The following is an 18,561-nucleotide window of genomic DNA, read 5'->3' as shown; positions in this document are numbered from 1 at the left end:
GCTATTTCTCTGCTATTTGAAAATACAATAGAAGAAACTGAGCCTTTTAAACATACGTCAGCGTCTTCTAATAAACCTTTGTACTTATGTAAACATCAGGAAGTTCAAAGCCCGGAAACTTTTCCTATCCTTTTCCTCTAGACCTGACAATCAAACATTTTTACCTGCTTCAACACGCCTCATTTTATAGATCACTGCAACAGAGTAACTACTACAGTAATCCTAGTTCTAATCTTAGCTACATTCACTCCAGCAATGGCTAAGAATTCTCAGCAAAGAAACGGATTTTGTAGCAAGTGCAGAATGAAGTTGCTGGGTACCATGTATTTTGGAAATCTCGGGGAACAGGGACTGTTTCGTTTTTGGTGATTGGTGATAGGCAGGAGTTTTTTGAAATGACGGGTTTTTTGTTTGTTTGTTTGTTTGAGGTAACTTTCCAAGTTGAACTCAAACATCAAAATCTTTTTTTTCCTTTTCTTTTATAGAGATGTACCTTGCCGTCTTGCCCAGGCTAGTCTGAAACTCCTGACCCCAAGTGATCCACCTACCTCAGCCCCACAAAGTGCTGGGATTACAGGCATGAGCCACACTGCGTTCAACCTACAAACGTCATAATTCTGATGTTACCATTTGCCTGCTTTTTAAAAAACTAGTTTTTTACAGATGTATGCAGTCTAACCTAAATCAGAATTTAAGTTTAAAATATTTATCAAAACTTAAAAACATCTTTTCTTTGTAGCCCTTGTGTCCTACTTGCCTTTATACATGAACACCTCACGTTCGGCACTCCGTCAGTTTGCCATTTGGAATTATTTGTCAAGTGGGCTGAGCTTTGCTGTTCACAACTATGTATGTGTACTTTGTTTTTTTCTGTTTTTCTTTTTTGAGACGGAGTCTTGCTCTGTCACCCAGGCTAGAATGCAGTGGCGTGATTCTCGACTGGCTGCAACCTCCACTTCCCGGGTTCAAGCAGTTCTCCTGCCTCAGCCTCCCCAGTAGCTGGGAGTACAGGCATGCACCACTGCGCCTGGCTAATTTTGTATTTTTAGTAGAGACAGGGTTTCACCGTGTTGGCCAGAGTGGTCTCAAACTCCTGACCTCAGGTATCTGCCTGCCTCAGCCTCCCAAAGTGCTGGGATAACAGGCGTGAGCCACCGCGCCCGGCTTACATTTTGATATCTTTAAGTCAATGGTCTGTAGGCCTTGTCTTACTTCAAAATGATCAAATTTATGGAAACTCCTTTCCCTGAGGGAAACTGAAATAAATTTAGACTTGGAGACTGCCACAAAAGTACAGGCCTGTGATAGGTTATTTTGCTGTGTAGACGTGGTTTTTTTTTTTTCTTAAAACTTTTCTGGGCATTTTAAAATTCCATTTCCATGTTGCTATCTAATAATTGTTTTTGTTTAGAGATAGGGTCTCAGTATGTTGCTTATGTTACCCAGGCTGGTCTCAAACCCTTGGGCCTCCCAAAGTATTGGGATTACAGGAGTGAGTCACTGCACCAGGCCCCTAATAATGTTATCTGCAAACATTAACAGTGTACTTGGTGTGATGAAGAACAGTGATTTCTCATTTTGCAAAGTTCTCGTTTACACCATCACTCCAAGATTTCTTAGTTGCCCAGGCTGTAATGCTGTGGTGTGATCATGGCTCACTGCAGCCTTGAACTCCTGTGCTCAAGCAGCCCTTCTGCCTCAGCCTCCCGAAAAGCTAGGACTTACAGGCATGCATTGCCACACCTGGTAATTTTTTTAAAAAATTTTTTTGTAGAGATGGGGGTCTTTGCTGTGTTGCCCAGGCTGCTCTCAAATTTCCTGGCCTCAAGCAGTCCTCCAGCCTCAGTATGTAGACATGTTTGAGCAAATAATTTATCATATAGATTAGATGTCACACTGAGTTTGAACAAGAGACAGGCTAGAGTTTTCCTAAAGTAACAAAATGATAGACCTTTGTTAAAACTGAGACAAACCATCAGTGTAGTCATTCTTTTGACAGGTCATGAGATGGGTACTTCTGATTCTGCCTTGGACACCGTGGAGGAAGAGAGTAGGTACTGACACAAATACACTGAAAGCTCCGACTTTACTAGCCTTTGACGCTGTCCTAAAAAGGAGATATGACAGAAAATTTTGAAGCAAAAGAAAATCCCAATCATAACAGAAGTTTACAAAGAGGCCCAAGGGAATGGCCTTTGTACCGGGAGTGCTGTTTTCTGAAAATGAAAAACTGAATAATACATGAGCTTCACATGCAGAGGGAGTAAGAAAGAGCAGGAATGCAGGCGTTTCCCCTGGGCCAGCAGATGAGCAATTGCCCACTTCCTAAGAGTGATCAGTGGTGACAGCTGGGAGAGAGGTGAGAGCTGGGTAAGCTGGGAGGTGACTTCTATGTCCTCGACCTCCTGTGAACATTGAAAGACACTGTCATTTGCCTACTGAGAGTCTGCTTTGGGAGGCCAGAGTGGAAGACACTACTAGCTTTAGAGCCCCATTTCTCTGGGGATTCCCAAACTGTGCCTTTGACTATCTCTTAAATCTTGAAGAAAAAGAGACAGAGATGTGATTTAAATGAGAAATTTGCAAAATGAGAAACAGCTGTTCTTCATCACGCCAAATGCATCGTTAGTGTTTTCAGATAAAAGTATGGTTAGGTAGCAAAATGGAAGTGAGATTTTTAATTTCTTAGTGCCATACCTCCTTCACCTAAGTTTATGATCCCATCTTGACCCTCTCTTGAATCTTGAAGATAAAAATAGAGATGGTGTGATTTAAATGAGAAATCTGCAAAATCAGAAATCACCGTTCTTCATCACACCAAGTACATTGTTAATGTTTGCAGATAAAATTATTATTAGGGGCCTGGTGCAGTGGCTCACTCCTATAATCTCAATACTTTGGGAGGCCCAAGGGTTTGAGACCAGCCTGGGCAACCTACTGAGACCCCATCTCTAAAACAAACAAAAAAAAATTACTACGTGGCAAAATGAAAATGAAATTTTAAATTTCTTAGTGCTATACCCCCTTCATCTGAAGTTTATAATCTCTTGCCAAAGGTCAAGAGAAGCGTGGCAGGCCTCCATGGGTATCCTTCCTAGACCAAAAAAAGTAAAAAATCCCAGGACCAAGAACGGAGTCCTGGTGGTGGACGGCCAGGAACCCCACGAACATCACTGTCAAGTCAGTTCATCTGAAGATGGTCAGCTGATGTTTTAAAATTAGATTTGTCTTATTAACTGTGTAAGTCTATTGCTAAATGTCTCCTGGCCCTTACTGATATGTCTTCGTGTGAAAATGCTGACATCAATAGTTGATGCACAGGAAGCATCGTCAGAAAGTCAAACTCTTCCCCTCTCGGAAATATTCTTCCAATGACCTCTTGACTCACGTCTTCTGCAAAAAAGAGGATCAGAATAGAGCAAACTGAGTTCATTTGAAATTTTAAAATTTTAAAAATAAAATAAGGACAGGGTCTTGCTATGCTGCACAGCTGGTCTCACTCCTGAGCTCAAGCAATCCTCTTACCTTGGCCTCCCAAAGTGCTGAGGTTACCTGCAAATGAGCCTCTGTGCCAGGCCTTCGTTTGCGATTTTAATATGCAACAGCTCAGATGAAAAGATACTCTGAATAATCAAATAATGTAGTTAGTTCTTCCTCAATTGAAGAAGGAATAAGTTAATGTTTTTAATTTTCCCAATTGTTTTTGTCCCAGAAAGTTTTCTTAAACCATTAGTCTTCTGTAGTTAGCAAACACTCATAGGCAGGCAGATAAATGAACAAGTAAGTATTCATGGAAAGCACAAACACCACCAACGCCAAAACATCTTTCTTTTTTCAGGAGCATGTGTGATTTGTGATTTTTGACTGCATAAGTTCCAGGAAAAATTGTGATTAGTGTGCATGATGGGATTAGATCTAGCAATCATTCTTGGTATTATACAGAGAGAAACATGGCTTTCAAGTAAGTGCTCTGATACCCAACCAAAGTTAAGAGCCTCTAGGTCCCAGAGGAAATGATTGAGGAACTTTGCAAACTAAGGCTGGGGGAGATGGAACAGGGATGAACTGAAGGGAAAGAAAACAAAGTGGGCTTAGGATGGAGAACTTGGGCAGCATGCCAGCAGCTGAGCATCCTCAGTGCATACCCCTCTGCTGAGGGATGCTGTGAGCTGGCCGCCCTGATGGGAAGACTGTCTATGTCTGGCTTCAGGAACTGTCCCGATGGACGCAGGATTCCCTTGCCTCCGCAGTGCATCTTCTCCTATCAACAAAAGGAAGTAGGAAGAAAGAAACAGCAGGAAGAGACCTGCAAAAAAGTCTTTTAAAAGTTTTCTTTACAAATCAAAGAAAAAAATAAAATAAAATGAAAGTTTTATGTATGGCAGCCCTGCAGTCTTCCTTCTTTTCAGTGAATAGAAAAGAGCTCAAAAATCCATACCTTCACATCAGAGGTGCATTGTTCATACATCAAATTCTTGTAACATCCAAAGGCGAGAGAAGAACAAGGTGAGCTGGCTCCTGAAGAAGTATTCATGGAACATTAGAGCCGAAAGGGGCGTTGAAAAGTCATATTTCATGGTAATCCCGTGCCATATAGACATAATCTTTCCTGTATCGGTAGAAAATAGATTCTCCATAATGGCCCAAGTCACATACTGAATTGTGCAATAGGATTACAGCACCATCTTGTGGCCAAAATCAGTACAGCGCTGAACACAAAAAGCTCCCATTTGTTCCATTCTTTCTTGGAGTTTAGTATTAGTTTCTAGTTTCCTGTGACCACATACAACATTTTGAGAAAAATATTCCTCATTATACATATGCATACAATAAAGAGTATGAATTTAAAAGAATAGGGGTTATGTAATTAAGTTTGTAGACATTAATGTTGCATTTTTGGCTAGGGGATTTTTTTGGTACAATTATACTTTGGGCACAGGGAACTAGAGAGTGGGAAAAGGTGGAAAAAGTCAGAATTTCAAAGTAAATGACTAATGTCTTTCTCTGGTGTGAACCTAAATTCAAATGTCAGTGCTTCCTTCCAGTCTTATGACTGTCTTCTCAACATGGACGAGGCATTAGTCAAAAAGCTAGTCCTTCACATGGTCACTGAATGCTCTTGGTCACATGCACCATTTGATGACACCCTTGTACTCATATGTTCCTTCTGCCCACATATCATATTTATGCAGTTAGGCTCATAGGACAAATAGCTACTCAGAGACTGGTTCCAAATTTCAAGCTATATTTGATACACAATTGAAAATGTATGTCAATTTTTCTAAATTTCCTACATTTCTACCCTATTTTAGTGGGTGCTTTTAAAAAGTACAACTTAAGTTCAAAGAAGCCTTTACTTAGAAATATGTTGAAATTACATTCTACATGAGGCATATGGATCTCTACTTGCAAAGTAGTTTTATCAACTAGAGCTAGACTTGTCTCACGTGTAAATTTGGAAGCATTCAAGGTTTAAAAGCTTGAAAACCTAAAAGGATAGTTCCCCTCCAAGAGTGTAGGTTAAGGTCCTGCAAACTCCCCTGAGCAGGCGAAATTTGGGAATGCACAATCAGCACTATTTAGCTGGGGTGAAAAAGGATTACTGGGTTTGCAAATGAATTCTCTAGACTTTCTTAATGTTTACCGTAAAAAAAATTAGAATCATACTACAGCTAGATTCTGTCATCTCACAGACGCTGAATAAGTGGTCATAAGACGTCTTTTGCTTTCCAGAAAAGTTGGTCATATAATCTCCTTTCTCCTACAGTACCAATGAGATGCTTATCGAATCATGGTTACTTGTAACACACATAAATGGCATTTTACCACTGGTTTTGGCCCTCTATCCTTGTGTTTCATTACTAGGATTTGAAGTTAACTCTGAAAAAAGGGTAAAATATAGTTGACCCTTGAACAATGCAGGGATTAGGGATATTGACCCCTCATGTAGCAGTAAATCTGTATATAACTTTTGACTTCCCAAAAACTTAACTCCTAATAGCCTATGGCTAACTGAAAGCCTTACTGATGATATATTAATAAACAATCAACACATTTTGTTATACGTATTATAAACTTTATTCTTACAACAAAGTAAGCTAAAAAATATTAAGGAAATCAAAGGAAGAGAAAATATATTTACGACTCATTAAGTGGACATGGATGATCAAAAAGCTCTTCATCTTTGTCTTCACGTTGAGTAGGCTGAAGAGGAGGAGGAAAAGAGGATGGTCTTGCTGTCTCAGGGTGGCAAAAACAGAAGAAAATCCGCGTATACATAGTGATCTGCAATATTTAAACCCACGTTGTTCAAGGGTCAACTTTAACTTACTTTTAACCTACCAATTCAGTCAACTAGTTATTTTTCAAATGTTCCCCTCCAAAAACAGTCTCTGCTTTACCTTTGGGAGCTATAAACCCTGTAATATAACTCAAGTTCCACTTTCCTAGCCAGTCTCAGGAAAGGCGCTTCAAAGTTCCTTTATCTTTCTTTATTAAAAAATGTCAGGCCGGGCGCAGTGGCTCATGCCTGTAATCCCAGCACTTTGGGAGGCCGAGGTGGGCGGATCACGAGGTCAAGAGATTGAGACCATCCTGGCCAACATGGTGAAACCCCGTCTCTACTAAAACACAAAAAATTAGCTGGGCGTGGTAGCATGCACCTGTAGTCCCAGCTACTCGGGTGGCTGAGGCAGGGGAATCCCTTGAACTCAGGAGGCGGAGGTTGCAGTGAGCTAAGATCTCACCACTGCACTCCAGCTTGGGCAACAGAGCGAGACTCCGTCTAAAAAATAAATTAATTAATTCATGGTAAAATTGCTGTTGGTTTTAACATTTTACCTCTTTTCTATTTTCAACTCGTAGGTCCTGCTATTCTTGTTAACCCCTGGGAGTGACTACTGGAAGACTCAAACTAAAAATAACGGTTGCCGAAAAGTTTTTAAAAAATGATAAATCAAAAGGAATTTGCAGTTAGGGGATTACTGAACTGACCACAAAGGATTAGAATACCAAAACCTCTCTACTGAATTAAATGTGTTCCAATACTTAGAAGAGTGCTTGGTACATACTATTATTGTGACTAGAATACTAAATTGAACTGAAATATATGCTTTATTTTCCCTTCACCATTAACATTTTAAGCTGTTTTTGAGTTTCAACTTCTTAGAAAAGGCAATTTCTGAGAAACATAACATTTGCCTTTTCCTGCTATTTATAATAGAAACTGAATGAGAAACATACTAGAAGTATACAGAATTTTAAACTTAGAATTTAGGGATCATGTAAATAGCTGCCTACTTATAATCTATACTATGCATTTCCCAAAGAGTTTTAACATTACTATTTCAGTTAAAATTGTATTACAGAAGCAAAGTTCATCAACCTCCTGCCATTACTGGGTATATCAAATTAAAATGCAATGTAACGTGGAGAAAAAAGTTACTGGTATTACAGCAAAAAATTCATATAAGATACATAAATTATGATACCTCAAAGCTAGAGGCAAATAAAATACACCTAATTATACAAATTCTATACAATTAAATCAAGAACTTTAGGAAAATTTCTTGTAAAAATGTCAAGAAAAGATTTGATCTGGTTGGGCACAGTAGCTCATGCCTGTAATCCCAGCACTTTGGGAGGCCAAGGAGGCGGATCACCTGAGGTCAGGAGTTCAAGACCAGCCTAACCAACATGGAGAAACCCCATCTCTACCAAAAATACAAAAATTAGCCGGGTATGGTGGCATATGCCTGTAATCCCAGCTACTAGGGAGGCTGAGGCACAAGAATCGCTTAAACCTGTGAGGTGGAGGTTGCAGTGAGCCAAGATCGCACCACTACAGTCCAGCCTGGGTGACAGAGTAAGGATCTCAAGGAAAAAAAAAAAAAAAGATTTGATCAAACCAAGATTTTAGAAAACAAAATCAAAACACTGTGACTTGATTAACATTTATTTAATTTTGGAAACACAGTAGAAAAGAAAAACAAACCAAAAAAAACCACCTATTTCTTCACAATTTTGAAAATATCTGGCTTGAAACACCTTTGACATTTATCTCACTTTCAGTCTCAAGTTTCAGGCTGCCACATTCATGGCTGGCTAGCTGGCAGTGATGCTCTTTTCTGCTCTCAAGGTTTCTTTGGGCTTGGAATAGTTCCAAGGCCGTCTATTCTCTGTGAATCCATAAAGTTTTCTAAGTGCCACTCGAGCAGCCTCTTCTTCTGCAACCAATACTGTTTCCCCAGGTCCTTCTGCAATCAATTTTTTATCACTAGAAAAAGAACAAATAGTAGTCTTAAATTACATGGAATATTATAAGACAGTACACAAAGTAGTTATAAAGCAATTATGCCTTCTACATGTTATTTCAATAACACACATTAGAAGTAACACAATAGCTTTGATAGATCATCTTTTGGATTTTAACTAGATTTGTTGCAAGTTCATTACATATGGTAATTAGACAAAGATACACTCATGTTTCATTAGAAATATATACAACTCTATCAAGTCAAAAAAGCAAGTAGTATCTATGTTTTCAATTGTTGATGACAGAATTGGAAGAATATGTAAATAAATATCTCCTTACAAAACCCTGAAACTAGTAAAACTATTATCAGGAATTATGACTATTTTATTTTAATATGTGATATAACTTGGGAAAAGATTCTGTTGAAAAAATTATGCCTTTTGAGTTTGTTATCTAAACTTTAACACAAATGAGAAACCAGTTCTATATTTCAAATTAAGAACTTTAGGCTGGGCGTGATGGCTCACACTTTTTTTTTTTTTTTTTGAGAAAGAGTCTTGCTCTGTTGCCCAGGCTGGAGTGCAGTGGTGCGATCTCAGCTCATTGCAAGCTCTGCCTCCCAGGTTCATGCCATTCTTCCACCTTAGCCTCCCAAGTAGCTGGGACTACAGGTGCCCGCCACCACACCAGGCTAGCTTTTTGTATTTTTAGTAGAGACGGGCGTTTCACTGCGTTAGCCAGGATGGTCTCCATCTCCTGACTTTGTGATCCGCCCGCCTTGGCCACCCCATGGCTCACACCTTTAACACCAACACTTTGGGAGACCAAAGCAGGTGGATTGCTTGAGCCCAGGAGTTCGAGATCAGACTGCACAAGATAGTGAGACCTCCAAAAAAAAAAAAATAGTAAATGAAAAAAAAAAAGTTAGAGCTTCAAAACAGGCTCCGATTTTAAAATTATTTCATATATGTCTAATCCACTCTAATTTATTTCCAAGTGAGGTAACACTCAATGTTGGCTATGAGTATTCTATTGATAAATCTAAGGTAGGTATTCCTTTGCTTTTATTGGTATTTCTGTATCATAACGATTTATCTTCTTAAAAAATGTGAAATGTTCCTTCAAGGGAGCAAAGAATAGAGAATGTGCACATCAAATAACTATAATCTTTTTTGTTTTGCTACTTCTGAAATATATTTAACTACTTCCTGGAAATTTTCTGACCTAAAATTTCATCTGTGCAATTAAAAGAAGCATCTCCAGAAAGTTTCATGCACAGCAACTGCATTTACTAAATCAGATTCAATATAAGCTGATTTGAAAGTGAAGACTGAAGCCAAATTAAAGAAAAACTAGTGAAGCTACACAAATAAAAGAACAACAATATGGAATAAATTTGCTAAAAACATCTGTTATGACAATAATTGGAAATGAAACAAAGGTTATATAAGTTAAACTTTATAATAATAAACACAAATGTGCACAAATCTTGAGAAACAGAAAAAGTCATCTTAAAGTGAGTAACAAGCATAGAATTTTGTTTTAGTCTAATGTTGCTGGTTTTATCATTGATCATGTTTTAAAAACTCAATATGTAAAATCTACAAAAACACTACTACCCAACAGTAATCACTGTGGTGATACGGCAAATGACTTCTTACGTTTTTTTTTAGATAAAAGATCATTCTCTAAAATGTCCCAATCTCATTAAAAATTCTTTTAAAATGTTGCCTGTAATAGCTGTACTACATATTACATCATGTACATGTATCATTTCCCTCTTGTGGAATATCAAATTTATTTCTAATTGCTTTTCAGTTCAACAACTATTTACTGACCACCACATCCCAGCAACTGTTCAATGTATGGAGCATAAAGAGGTAAACAACAAATGTCTTTGTTCACAAAATTTGTCTGCAAATTTAAGGCAAACAACCAAAAGTTGAAATACCAAAATCAAAAAACACAAAAAATTTTAAGATGCTTGGCATTTCGTCAAAATTATTCACAGAAATATGGTACATTTTTTTCCTATCAGCAGTGTATAAACTGATAAAAGATATGTTTGAAAGGTTTGCCAATCAGATAAGTAACAAAGAGTAGCTCACTGTTTTGCATTTCAATAAATAAAACTTTTACAACACTATCCATTTTCCCCATATGGTAACTTCTATTTCTTTTATACTTATAAAATCTTTCGTGATACAAGGATTAGAAAAATATTTACCCAAATCTTAATCTAGCTAGTTTAAATATTCAGTATTTACATTTAACACTTTAATCTTAACATCTGAGATTAATTTGGGGCAGGTCAACTTTTTACTACCAAAACTAAAAAGCTCTCAACATGGGTTGATTTATACATTTTGATGGACAACTAAGGCCCTTCCTTTTCCAGATCTAGGCTCAGTTGAAGCTACTCACAAGAATGGATTAAGGTTCAATCTGTAACATGAACAAGTCAACATTTGTACTTTTACACAGAAAAATGTAAGATAACATACTGAAAGTCTATAGCAAATATTGTTGGCTGACAAAAGCCACCATTAGCAAAATTCAGATTCTTCCCCTAAGCATAACTAGCGGGAAGGGAAGTAGTAAATAATAACACGGGGAAGAGATTTTTTTAAAAATCTTTTAATGCAATTAGAAGTTACGTTAAGGAATTTGAAGAGGTTATGTTAACATTCCTCATGGAATGTGAAGAGTCTGTTTTATTTATTTTTTTTTTTGAGACGGAGTCTCGCTCTGTCACCCAGGCTGGAGTGCAGTGGCCGGATCTCAGCTCACTGCAAGCTCCGCCTCCCGGGTTTACGCCATTCTCCTGCCTCAGCCTCCCGAGTACCTGGGACTACAGGTGCCCGCCACCTCACCCGGCTAGTTTTGGTATTTTTTAGTAGAGACGGGGTTTCACCGTGTTAGCCAGGATGGTCTCGATCTCCTGACCTCGTGATCCACCCGTCTCGGCCTCCCAAAGTGCTGGGATTACAGGCTTGAGCCACCGCGCCCGACCAAGAGTCTGTTTTTAAGGCTTTGTGAGGAGTCTGTTTTCAGGATTTCCTCAAAGTTATAAAGTTATGATTAAAATTTCACTAACCAGTATAAGCCAACAAAATACAAAGGCAAAGCTGTGGTGCCACCAGACTGCCTTGTAAGTCTTGATTCAGGGGCTGAAATATTCCTTTTCTTCAGTTCTTCTACCAATAGCCCCATGGGATCTATTATCTTCCACATCTCAAAGAGCTCTTTTCCAGTCATTTGAGTAATTAAGAAGTCCTACATATAAAAATACAATTTACACATTTTAATTAGTAGAAAGAATATTAGGACCACAATTCAAAATATATTCTTTACACTTTTAAATTAGAGAAGCCACAGAGTACATTTTAACAGAAATTTAAAACTTAATGGGAAACGAAAACAAAATGTACTATTCTTTTCATTCCCCAGTTTTACACATATTTTATTACAAAAATCATAGTTGGATTAAAAAAACTTGAAAGCCCAAGAAACCTATTTCAAGCACTACGATCTACCAAAGTTCCACAGAAGGTAGAATCCTGTAATTTTTCTTTTCTTTTTTGAGACAGGGCTTCACTCTGTTGCCTAGGCTAGAGTGCAGAGGTGTGATCACAAGTACACTGAAACCTCGGCCTCCTGGGCTCAAGCAATCCTCCCAGCTCGGCCTCTGCAGCAGCTGAGACTACAGGTGCACACCACCATACCCGGCTAGTTTTTAAATTTTTTGTAGAGACGAGGTCTCCATAAGTTGCCCAGGCTGGTCTCAACTCCTGGGCTGAAAGGATCCTCCTGCCTTGGCTTCTCAAAGTACTGGAATTACAGGCATTAGTCACCACACCCTGCCCTATCTTATAATTCAGAATTATATTCCTACCAGTAAGAAAAAAATATTTAAAGAATTGAGTTAACAAAAAGTAGTAACTTCTCATAGAAATTCATGTAAAATGGCACTCAGAGCCTCTAGATAACAATACTTCCTCCATTAATAATATTTTTAAAAACTTGGCCGGGCAAGATGGCTCACACCTGTAATCCCAGGACTTTGGGGGACCGAGGCAGGCGGATCATTGAGGCCAGGAGCTTGAGACTAGCCTGGCCAACATGATGAAACCGTGTCACTACTAAAAATACAAAAATTAGCCAGGCGTGATGGTGCACGCCTGTAAACCCAGCTAGAAGGGAGACTGAGGTGCAAGAATCACTTGAACCTGGGAGGTGGAGGTTGCAGTCAGCCAAGATCATGCTACCACGGCACTCCAGCCTGGGCAACATGGCAAGACTCTGTCTCAAAAATTAATAATAAATAATTTTTTTTAAATCGCTTAATAATTTCACATAAACTTTTAAAACTGTAACATACTAGTAATTATTTATATGACTAAGATAACTGAGAAATTATGAACATTCAAAGCAGAATTGATTTTGCCAGTAAAAAGCATTATGCTGTATACAAACTATGGAAGCAAACATTAATTTACAGCAATTTACATATTTAAATTAACTTGTATTAACAAACATTAGTAATACGATAACAGGATGGATGGATGGAGGCAGGAGGGAAGAAATTTAAAAAGACCCCTTAGTTCATGAAATGAAGTCAATTCATTACACCACTCCTCCAAGCACCAGAACACTTTCAACTTCATTAATAAAAAATATTAGGCCGGGCATGGTGGCTGATACCTATAATCCCAGCACTTTGGGAGGCTGAAGTGGGAGGATCAATCACTTGAGATCAGGAGTTCAAGACCAGCCTGAACACCATAATGAGACTGCGTTTCTACAAAAAAAAAATTTAGCTGGACGTAGTGGCGCATGCCTATGGTTCCAGCTACTAGGCACGCTGACATAGGAGGATGGCTTGAGCCCAGGAAGTCGAGGCTGCAGTGCGCTGTGATTGTGCCACTACACTGCAGCCTGGACAACAGAGTGAGACGCTGTCTCAAAAAAAAAATTTATAAATCCATTCTCAGTAGGGGATTTTGAAATGTTTTAATGTACAGAAGTAGATATGCCTTATGGGATATGTATGTATACGCACATACATAAAAATCACTGAACTGCTATCTATCATATAGAATAACCAAGTGTAAGGTAAGGAAACACAACTCTTTACCACCATCGAAGATATTAGTAGGAATACAGAAAGAAAGCTCAATTTTTCTTAAATGATTACCTTCTATTTTTTGCTATTTGCTCCTGGTCTTACTAATTTATTATTAGAACTTTCTAGTAGGGTGTGAGTTGAATACTCCAATTTCATCTCCCCAGAATAGGGAAGGGGTATGAAGAAATGATGTTTCTAAAATGCACATTTGATCATTAAAAACCTCCCACTTAGAACAACTCCAGCTGTCACTATACAAGATCATCAAAATACATACTCTGTAGCATGGCTAAGAGTGCTGTTCTAATTTCCAGATGCAGAGATATCACCTGGAGAGCTACTTAAAATACAGATTCCGGTTGGGCGCGGTGGCTCACGCCTGTAATCCCAGGACTTTGGGAGGCCGAGGCAGGTGGATCACGAGGTCAGGAGATCAAGACCATCCTGGCAAACACAGTGAAACCCCATCTCTACTAAAAATAGAAAAAATTAGCCAGGCGTGGTGGCGGGCGCCTGTAGTCCCAGCTATTCCGGAGGCTGAGGCAGGAGAATGGTGTGAACCCGGGAGGCGGAGCTTGCAGTGAGCTGAGATCGCACCACTGCACCACTTGCAGTGAGCTGAGATTGCACCACCACTGTTGCCTGTGCAACAGAGCAGACTCTGTCTCAAAAAATAAAAAAATACAGATTCCTAAGTCCTACTCCCAGAGATTATGTACTCTGAGGGGGTGCCTGAGAATCTGCATTTCTATCAAGTTCTCCAGTGATGCTGATACTGATGCCCAAACCACTTTCTGAGTAACACTGTTGGCTCTTCTGTACACTGGCTCTCAAAGGTCCAGACTCAGCTCTGATCACTTCTCCAAATGCAATATGATCCAGTCACAAAAAATTAACTGTTGTTCCCAAGCACAAGCTCATCCTTGACATTGTCTTCCGAAAACATCTTTTTTAGGGGCACAAATCGCTTCTATAAAACCTTTCCTAGCCTTACTAAAGTTGGTTGTTGCCTCCTCTGAATTCACTCTGCGTCTTAACACCTCTAGGAAAGCACTTCCACATTGCATTCCATCTAACTAATGAGCTGTGAGTAGGATCAAATCCTATTTAGATTGTGGCTCCAGAGCTCAGCAGAGTGCCTGGCCCATAGTAAGGCACTCAACATTAAGTGGATGAACAAATGAAACAGGACAATCCAAACCTGTCAATTCTACTATGAGAGACATCAAAGCTCAACTTATAAATAGATATTTGAATTATCTATGTTTCGTAAGATCTTTACTTGGAACTGCTAAGAGGCATTAAAATATGGTAAATATTTCCAACATAGTTTTATGACTACCTTGTATACTTTCAAAATGGTGACCAAAAATTATTTAAACTCCAGAGGTTATAGTGAAGAGAATGGAAATCAAAGAGGACTTTGTCAGAATTTCTATAGAAAAAAACTAATTGGGGGAAGAAAGATAGGTCTTACCTATGAACAAAGTCTGAAGTGTCAGTAAATAAAGATATTCTCTAACAAAATTATCAAACTTGGCATCAAAACTAAATGAACAGATTCCAATAGCATGTGATGCTGGTTTAAAGACTGAATGTCAGTCAGATAGATGCTTGAATCAAAACTGTCTTTATGACTTAAAGGTATTATGTGGACTCTCTATTATCAAAAAGTGAACAAAATCTCATGTTTTCATCCAATGGCAGAGGATAAAACTTCTCCCAGTTAATAAATTACAAAAGGATAGTGGGAGTCAAGTTGTACCAATTAAGAAACCGAATTAGCTAAGTCAGTAGCTAACAAAGAGTTAGGCATTAGAGGGACCTGAAATCCAAGATTTCATCACTTGGAAGAGCAGACAGCAGCTGGTACTGAAGCACAGGCCCCTGCATAGTGTCCTTTGACTTCATTCATTCACCAAACACCTACTGAGTATCTCTCATGCAGGCAGTATCCTTGGCCCTAAGGATGTATACTTAAAGATGACATGGCTTGTGGTCCTTCAGAAATCACAACCCACAATTTATTATTCACTTTTTATGATATCCACAGTAAGAGACAACTGGAATAGTGACAGCCCTTCCATAAAAAAGCTTGAGGTTTTCTCAGTTTTCTTGGGACAAAATTCACTTCCAAGGTGATGTATCAAAGAAGTGAATGACAGAAGAAAATCTTCCCTTCTGTCTTTCTCAAGCATGTCCAATTAATAATTACATACCCTGATAAAAAGTGCAGTCCTCTCGGGTCCACTGCTCTGTAACAGGGCTCCAATAACTGCAAAGAAAGTTTGCTGTAATACAGTCGGGGGCACTGGGAATTCCTCACTCAGTGTTAACTGCTCCACAGCCAAGTTTCTAGCCACGTGACACACGACTTCCTCACCAGTGAGAAAGTCAACAAGATTTCTGATGCCTTCAGTGGGCAAGTCTGGGAACTCGTCTTCAAGAAACTGTGTGAGGCAAGTCTGTGAAAAAGATGTCCCTTGTTCAGATAGTTCTTGATTACTTTTAAGATTCAGAAGCACAGCTTCTTTCTCTATCCCAAGTTGCTGGCGCTTGGCCTCCTCACTTTTAATATAGCAGCTATTAACAAATGCAGTTTTGAGAAGATCTAAGGAAAAGTTTTCCTGTAACCGATGTCCAAAAGCCTGTATTTCTGCATGGTAATCCCAGTTCGGCTTCTCGGAACTGAAAATGTAAAGACAGTAAGAGATGGTAAAGAGAACAACCTGTTACTGTGATATAAAAATTTTTCACTGTGTTGTAATGTTATTAATTATATAAAGGAAATGAAAGAAGGTTATACTTCTTTTTAATGCCAGGCTGATATTCTAAATGTTAAGACTGAAGTCAGATAAATATTGGAAGTCCTTTGCTATATTCTACATATATGATTGGATTAATTTTCCCTTTGATCCAATTGTCACATGAAATTGGTTCTTCAATATAAAAGACTAAGCCATTAGCCTAACTTTTAGGTTCCTTATTTCTGCTCTAACCATGAAACTATGTTTTACACCTAAGTATGAAACATAAATGATAATTTCACAGATTCAAGCCATAAACACTAGGTATGTTATATTTACGGTCATCCCTCAATATCTGTAGGGGATTGGTTCCAAGGACTCTCCTGAATACTGAAATTCATGGATGCTCAAGTCTCCTATATAAATGGTGTAGTACAGGCACACTTCATTTCATTGTACTTTGGTCTATTGTGCTTCACAGATTTATTGCATTTTATTTTTACAAATTGAAGGTTTGTAGCAATTCTGCATGTGCTCACTTTGTGTCTCTGTGTTAGCATTTTTTAGCAATAAAGTATTTTAAATTAAGGTACATACATTGCTTTTTAGACAATACTACTGCACACTTAATAAACTACAGAACAGTATAAACATAACTTAGGTATGCACTGGGAAATTTAAAAAGTCATGTGACTCGTTTTACTGCCATGGTCTAGAACCAACCCTACAATATGTATGAGGTATACCTGTATTTGCATATAACCTATGCACATCCTCCTGTATACTTTAAGTCGTCTCTGGATTACTTACACATAACACAATATAAAAGCCCTTTAAGAAACAAAGGGAAGCAAAGTATAAAAAGCTGGATTGAAAGTCATAAGATATACATATAATGTATACACCTATATAATCTATACAACCCATAAAGTTTCTTCCAACTTTGAGAGCCTAAAATACTTAACCTTATAATAAACAAGGGAATGGGAATTAAGAAGAGATTTTATTTTTTGCCATAATCTTATCTGTTAGAAGACCGTTCCTACGGGTAGGAGTACAAAGTGGATCAACATTTTTGGAGGGCAATGTTAAAGTACTAATAGCATTCAAAATTACATACTACATATGCATCCCCAAAGGCGAAATAAAGATACACGCTGTTACACAGGTTTCAATGGCAATAATATGGAGCTCATAGGTCCATAAACAGAGCCATAAAAAACAGTGAGGTACATCTCTTTGTAATGCCATGACAACATGTCAAAGACACATTATTAAAGAGAAAAAGGAAGATGAAGGAATTTAAATTATGTAAAGTATGATCTGATTTGAAGCCATAAAAACCTGTCTCTCTGCCAAACCTGTTACCAGAACAACATTAATTAGGGCAAAAATCTAAAGCTAACTTTTTTTCCTTTTTCTCTAGACAGCAGACTTCAGGTTGTAGATTAATTTTTTTTTCTCCTTAATTTACGATGCTGTGGACCGCTTTCTTCTCGCTTATTGGAATTCTCAGGTATTACAAATGGGGGCCACAACACCCAAGTTCACATAAGGAAGACCCTCCGGCCAGCCCCATTTCTCCCAATTTCCAGGAGACAAAATCCTAAATGGTAGTTTCAAAACGTCAGGAGCAGCCTGAAGCTCTACTACCCGCGGCACAAATCCATTTTCTTTGCCTCAGGCCACGCGCCCACAGCTCACGAGTGTCTCTATCGCAAACTTCCTAAAGCTTAATCCAGGGGCGCATCAGCCGCAGGCACAACGCCGCGGGAGGAAGACCCAGTGTCTGCGACCGCCACCCTGACACCCCTTCCCGAGGTGTCTCCTACCGGCGCACGGGCGGCGGCGGGCACCGCAGAAGGCGCAGCCGCTCTAACTCCTTCTGGAAGCGGAAGGCGGCGCGGAATCCCTTCTTCACTCCCCGAACCGGAGGGACCAGCTTGGGGACGACTGGAGCAAGGAGGCAGCGAGGCCCCTGCTGCAGCAATCTTACCAGCCCGGTAGCCATTGCACGGGAGAAAGCGATGGAGGACGGAACGAAAGTAGTCGGGCCAGTGTCCCCGTAACACACTTCCCCCGGAACCCGGGACGCGGAGAGAGGACAGGGACGGAGACAGCCCCCGGGGCGGGGCGACTGAGAGAGGGCGGGGACGGATACAGCCCCGGGGCGGGGTGACGGCAGCCGCCTCGGTGCTGCGCGTGCGCTGGTTCTCGCCTCCGTTGGAGTTACTTTCCAATGATCCCGGCTTGAGGGCGTTTGCGTCCAAAAGTTTCTGGGAGAGGTTGCTTCACCCAGTCAGTTAGTTACTCTCTTGTTCCTTCTTCTCTCATTACAGCAAAACAAACAAAAATCTGTTTCACTTTCAAGTTAAGGAAACATTTAAATCTTCAAAAAAGAAAACATTTTAAATTTATATTTAGTGTTCCAC

The 18,561-nt window shown here is 39.2% G+C and overlaps 1 protein-coding gene across 2 annotated transcripts; it reads right to left on the bottom strand.

Annotated features, from left to right (window-relative positions):
- Positions 1-6,064: 6,064 nt before the first annotated feature.
- Positions 6,065-18,269, bottom strand: MRPL44 (mitochondrial ribosomal protein L44). Of its 2 annotated transcripts, XM_017850265.1 has the most exons (5): positions 17,962-18,269; positions 15,602-16,070; positions 11,352-11,530; positions 8,065-8,275; positions 6,065-6,285 (listed from the first exon to the last, which is right to left on the bottom strand). In XM_017850265.1, exons 1-4 carry the CDS (start codon positions 18,138-18,140, stop codon positions 8,104-8,106), a joined length of 999 nt encoding a protein of 332 aa, XP_017705754.1. In that variant the 5' UTR covers positions 18,141-18,269; the 3' UTR covers positions 6,065-6,285; positions 8,065-8,103. The 2 variants fall into 2 exon arrangements, with proteins under 2 accessions (XP_017705754.1, XP_017705753.1); XM_017850264.1 differs by lacking the exon at positions 6,065-6,285 and having other exon boundaries at positions 7,428-8,275; positions 17,962-18,268.
- Between the last annotated feature and the right edge of the window lie 292 nt (positions 18,270-18,561).

Source organism: Rhinopithecus bieti, unplaced genomic scaffold (assembly GCF_001698545.2).
Source record: "Rhinopithecus bieti isolate Rb0 unplaced genomic scaffold, ASM169854v2 scaffold_33374, whole genome shotgun sequence".
Lineage (NCBI taxonomy): Eukaryota > Metazoa > Chordata > Mammalia > Primates > Cercopithecidae > Rhinopithecus > Rhinopithecus bieti.
The sequence above is the reverse complement of the archived record's forward strand: the minus strand, read 5'-3'. Positions and strand labels throughout refer to the sequence as shown.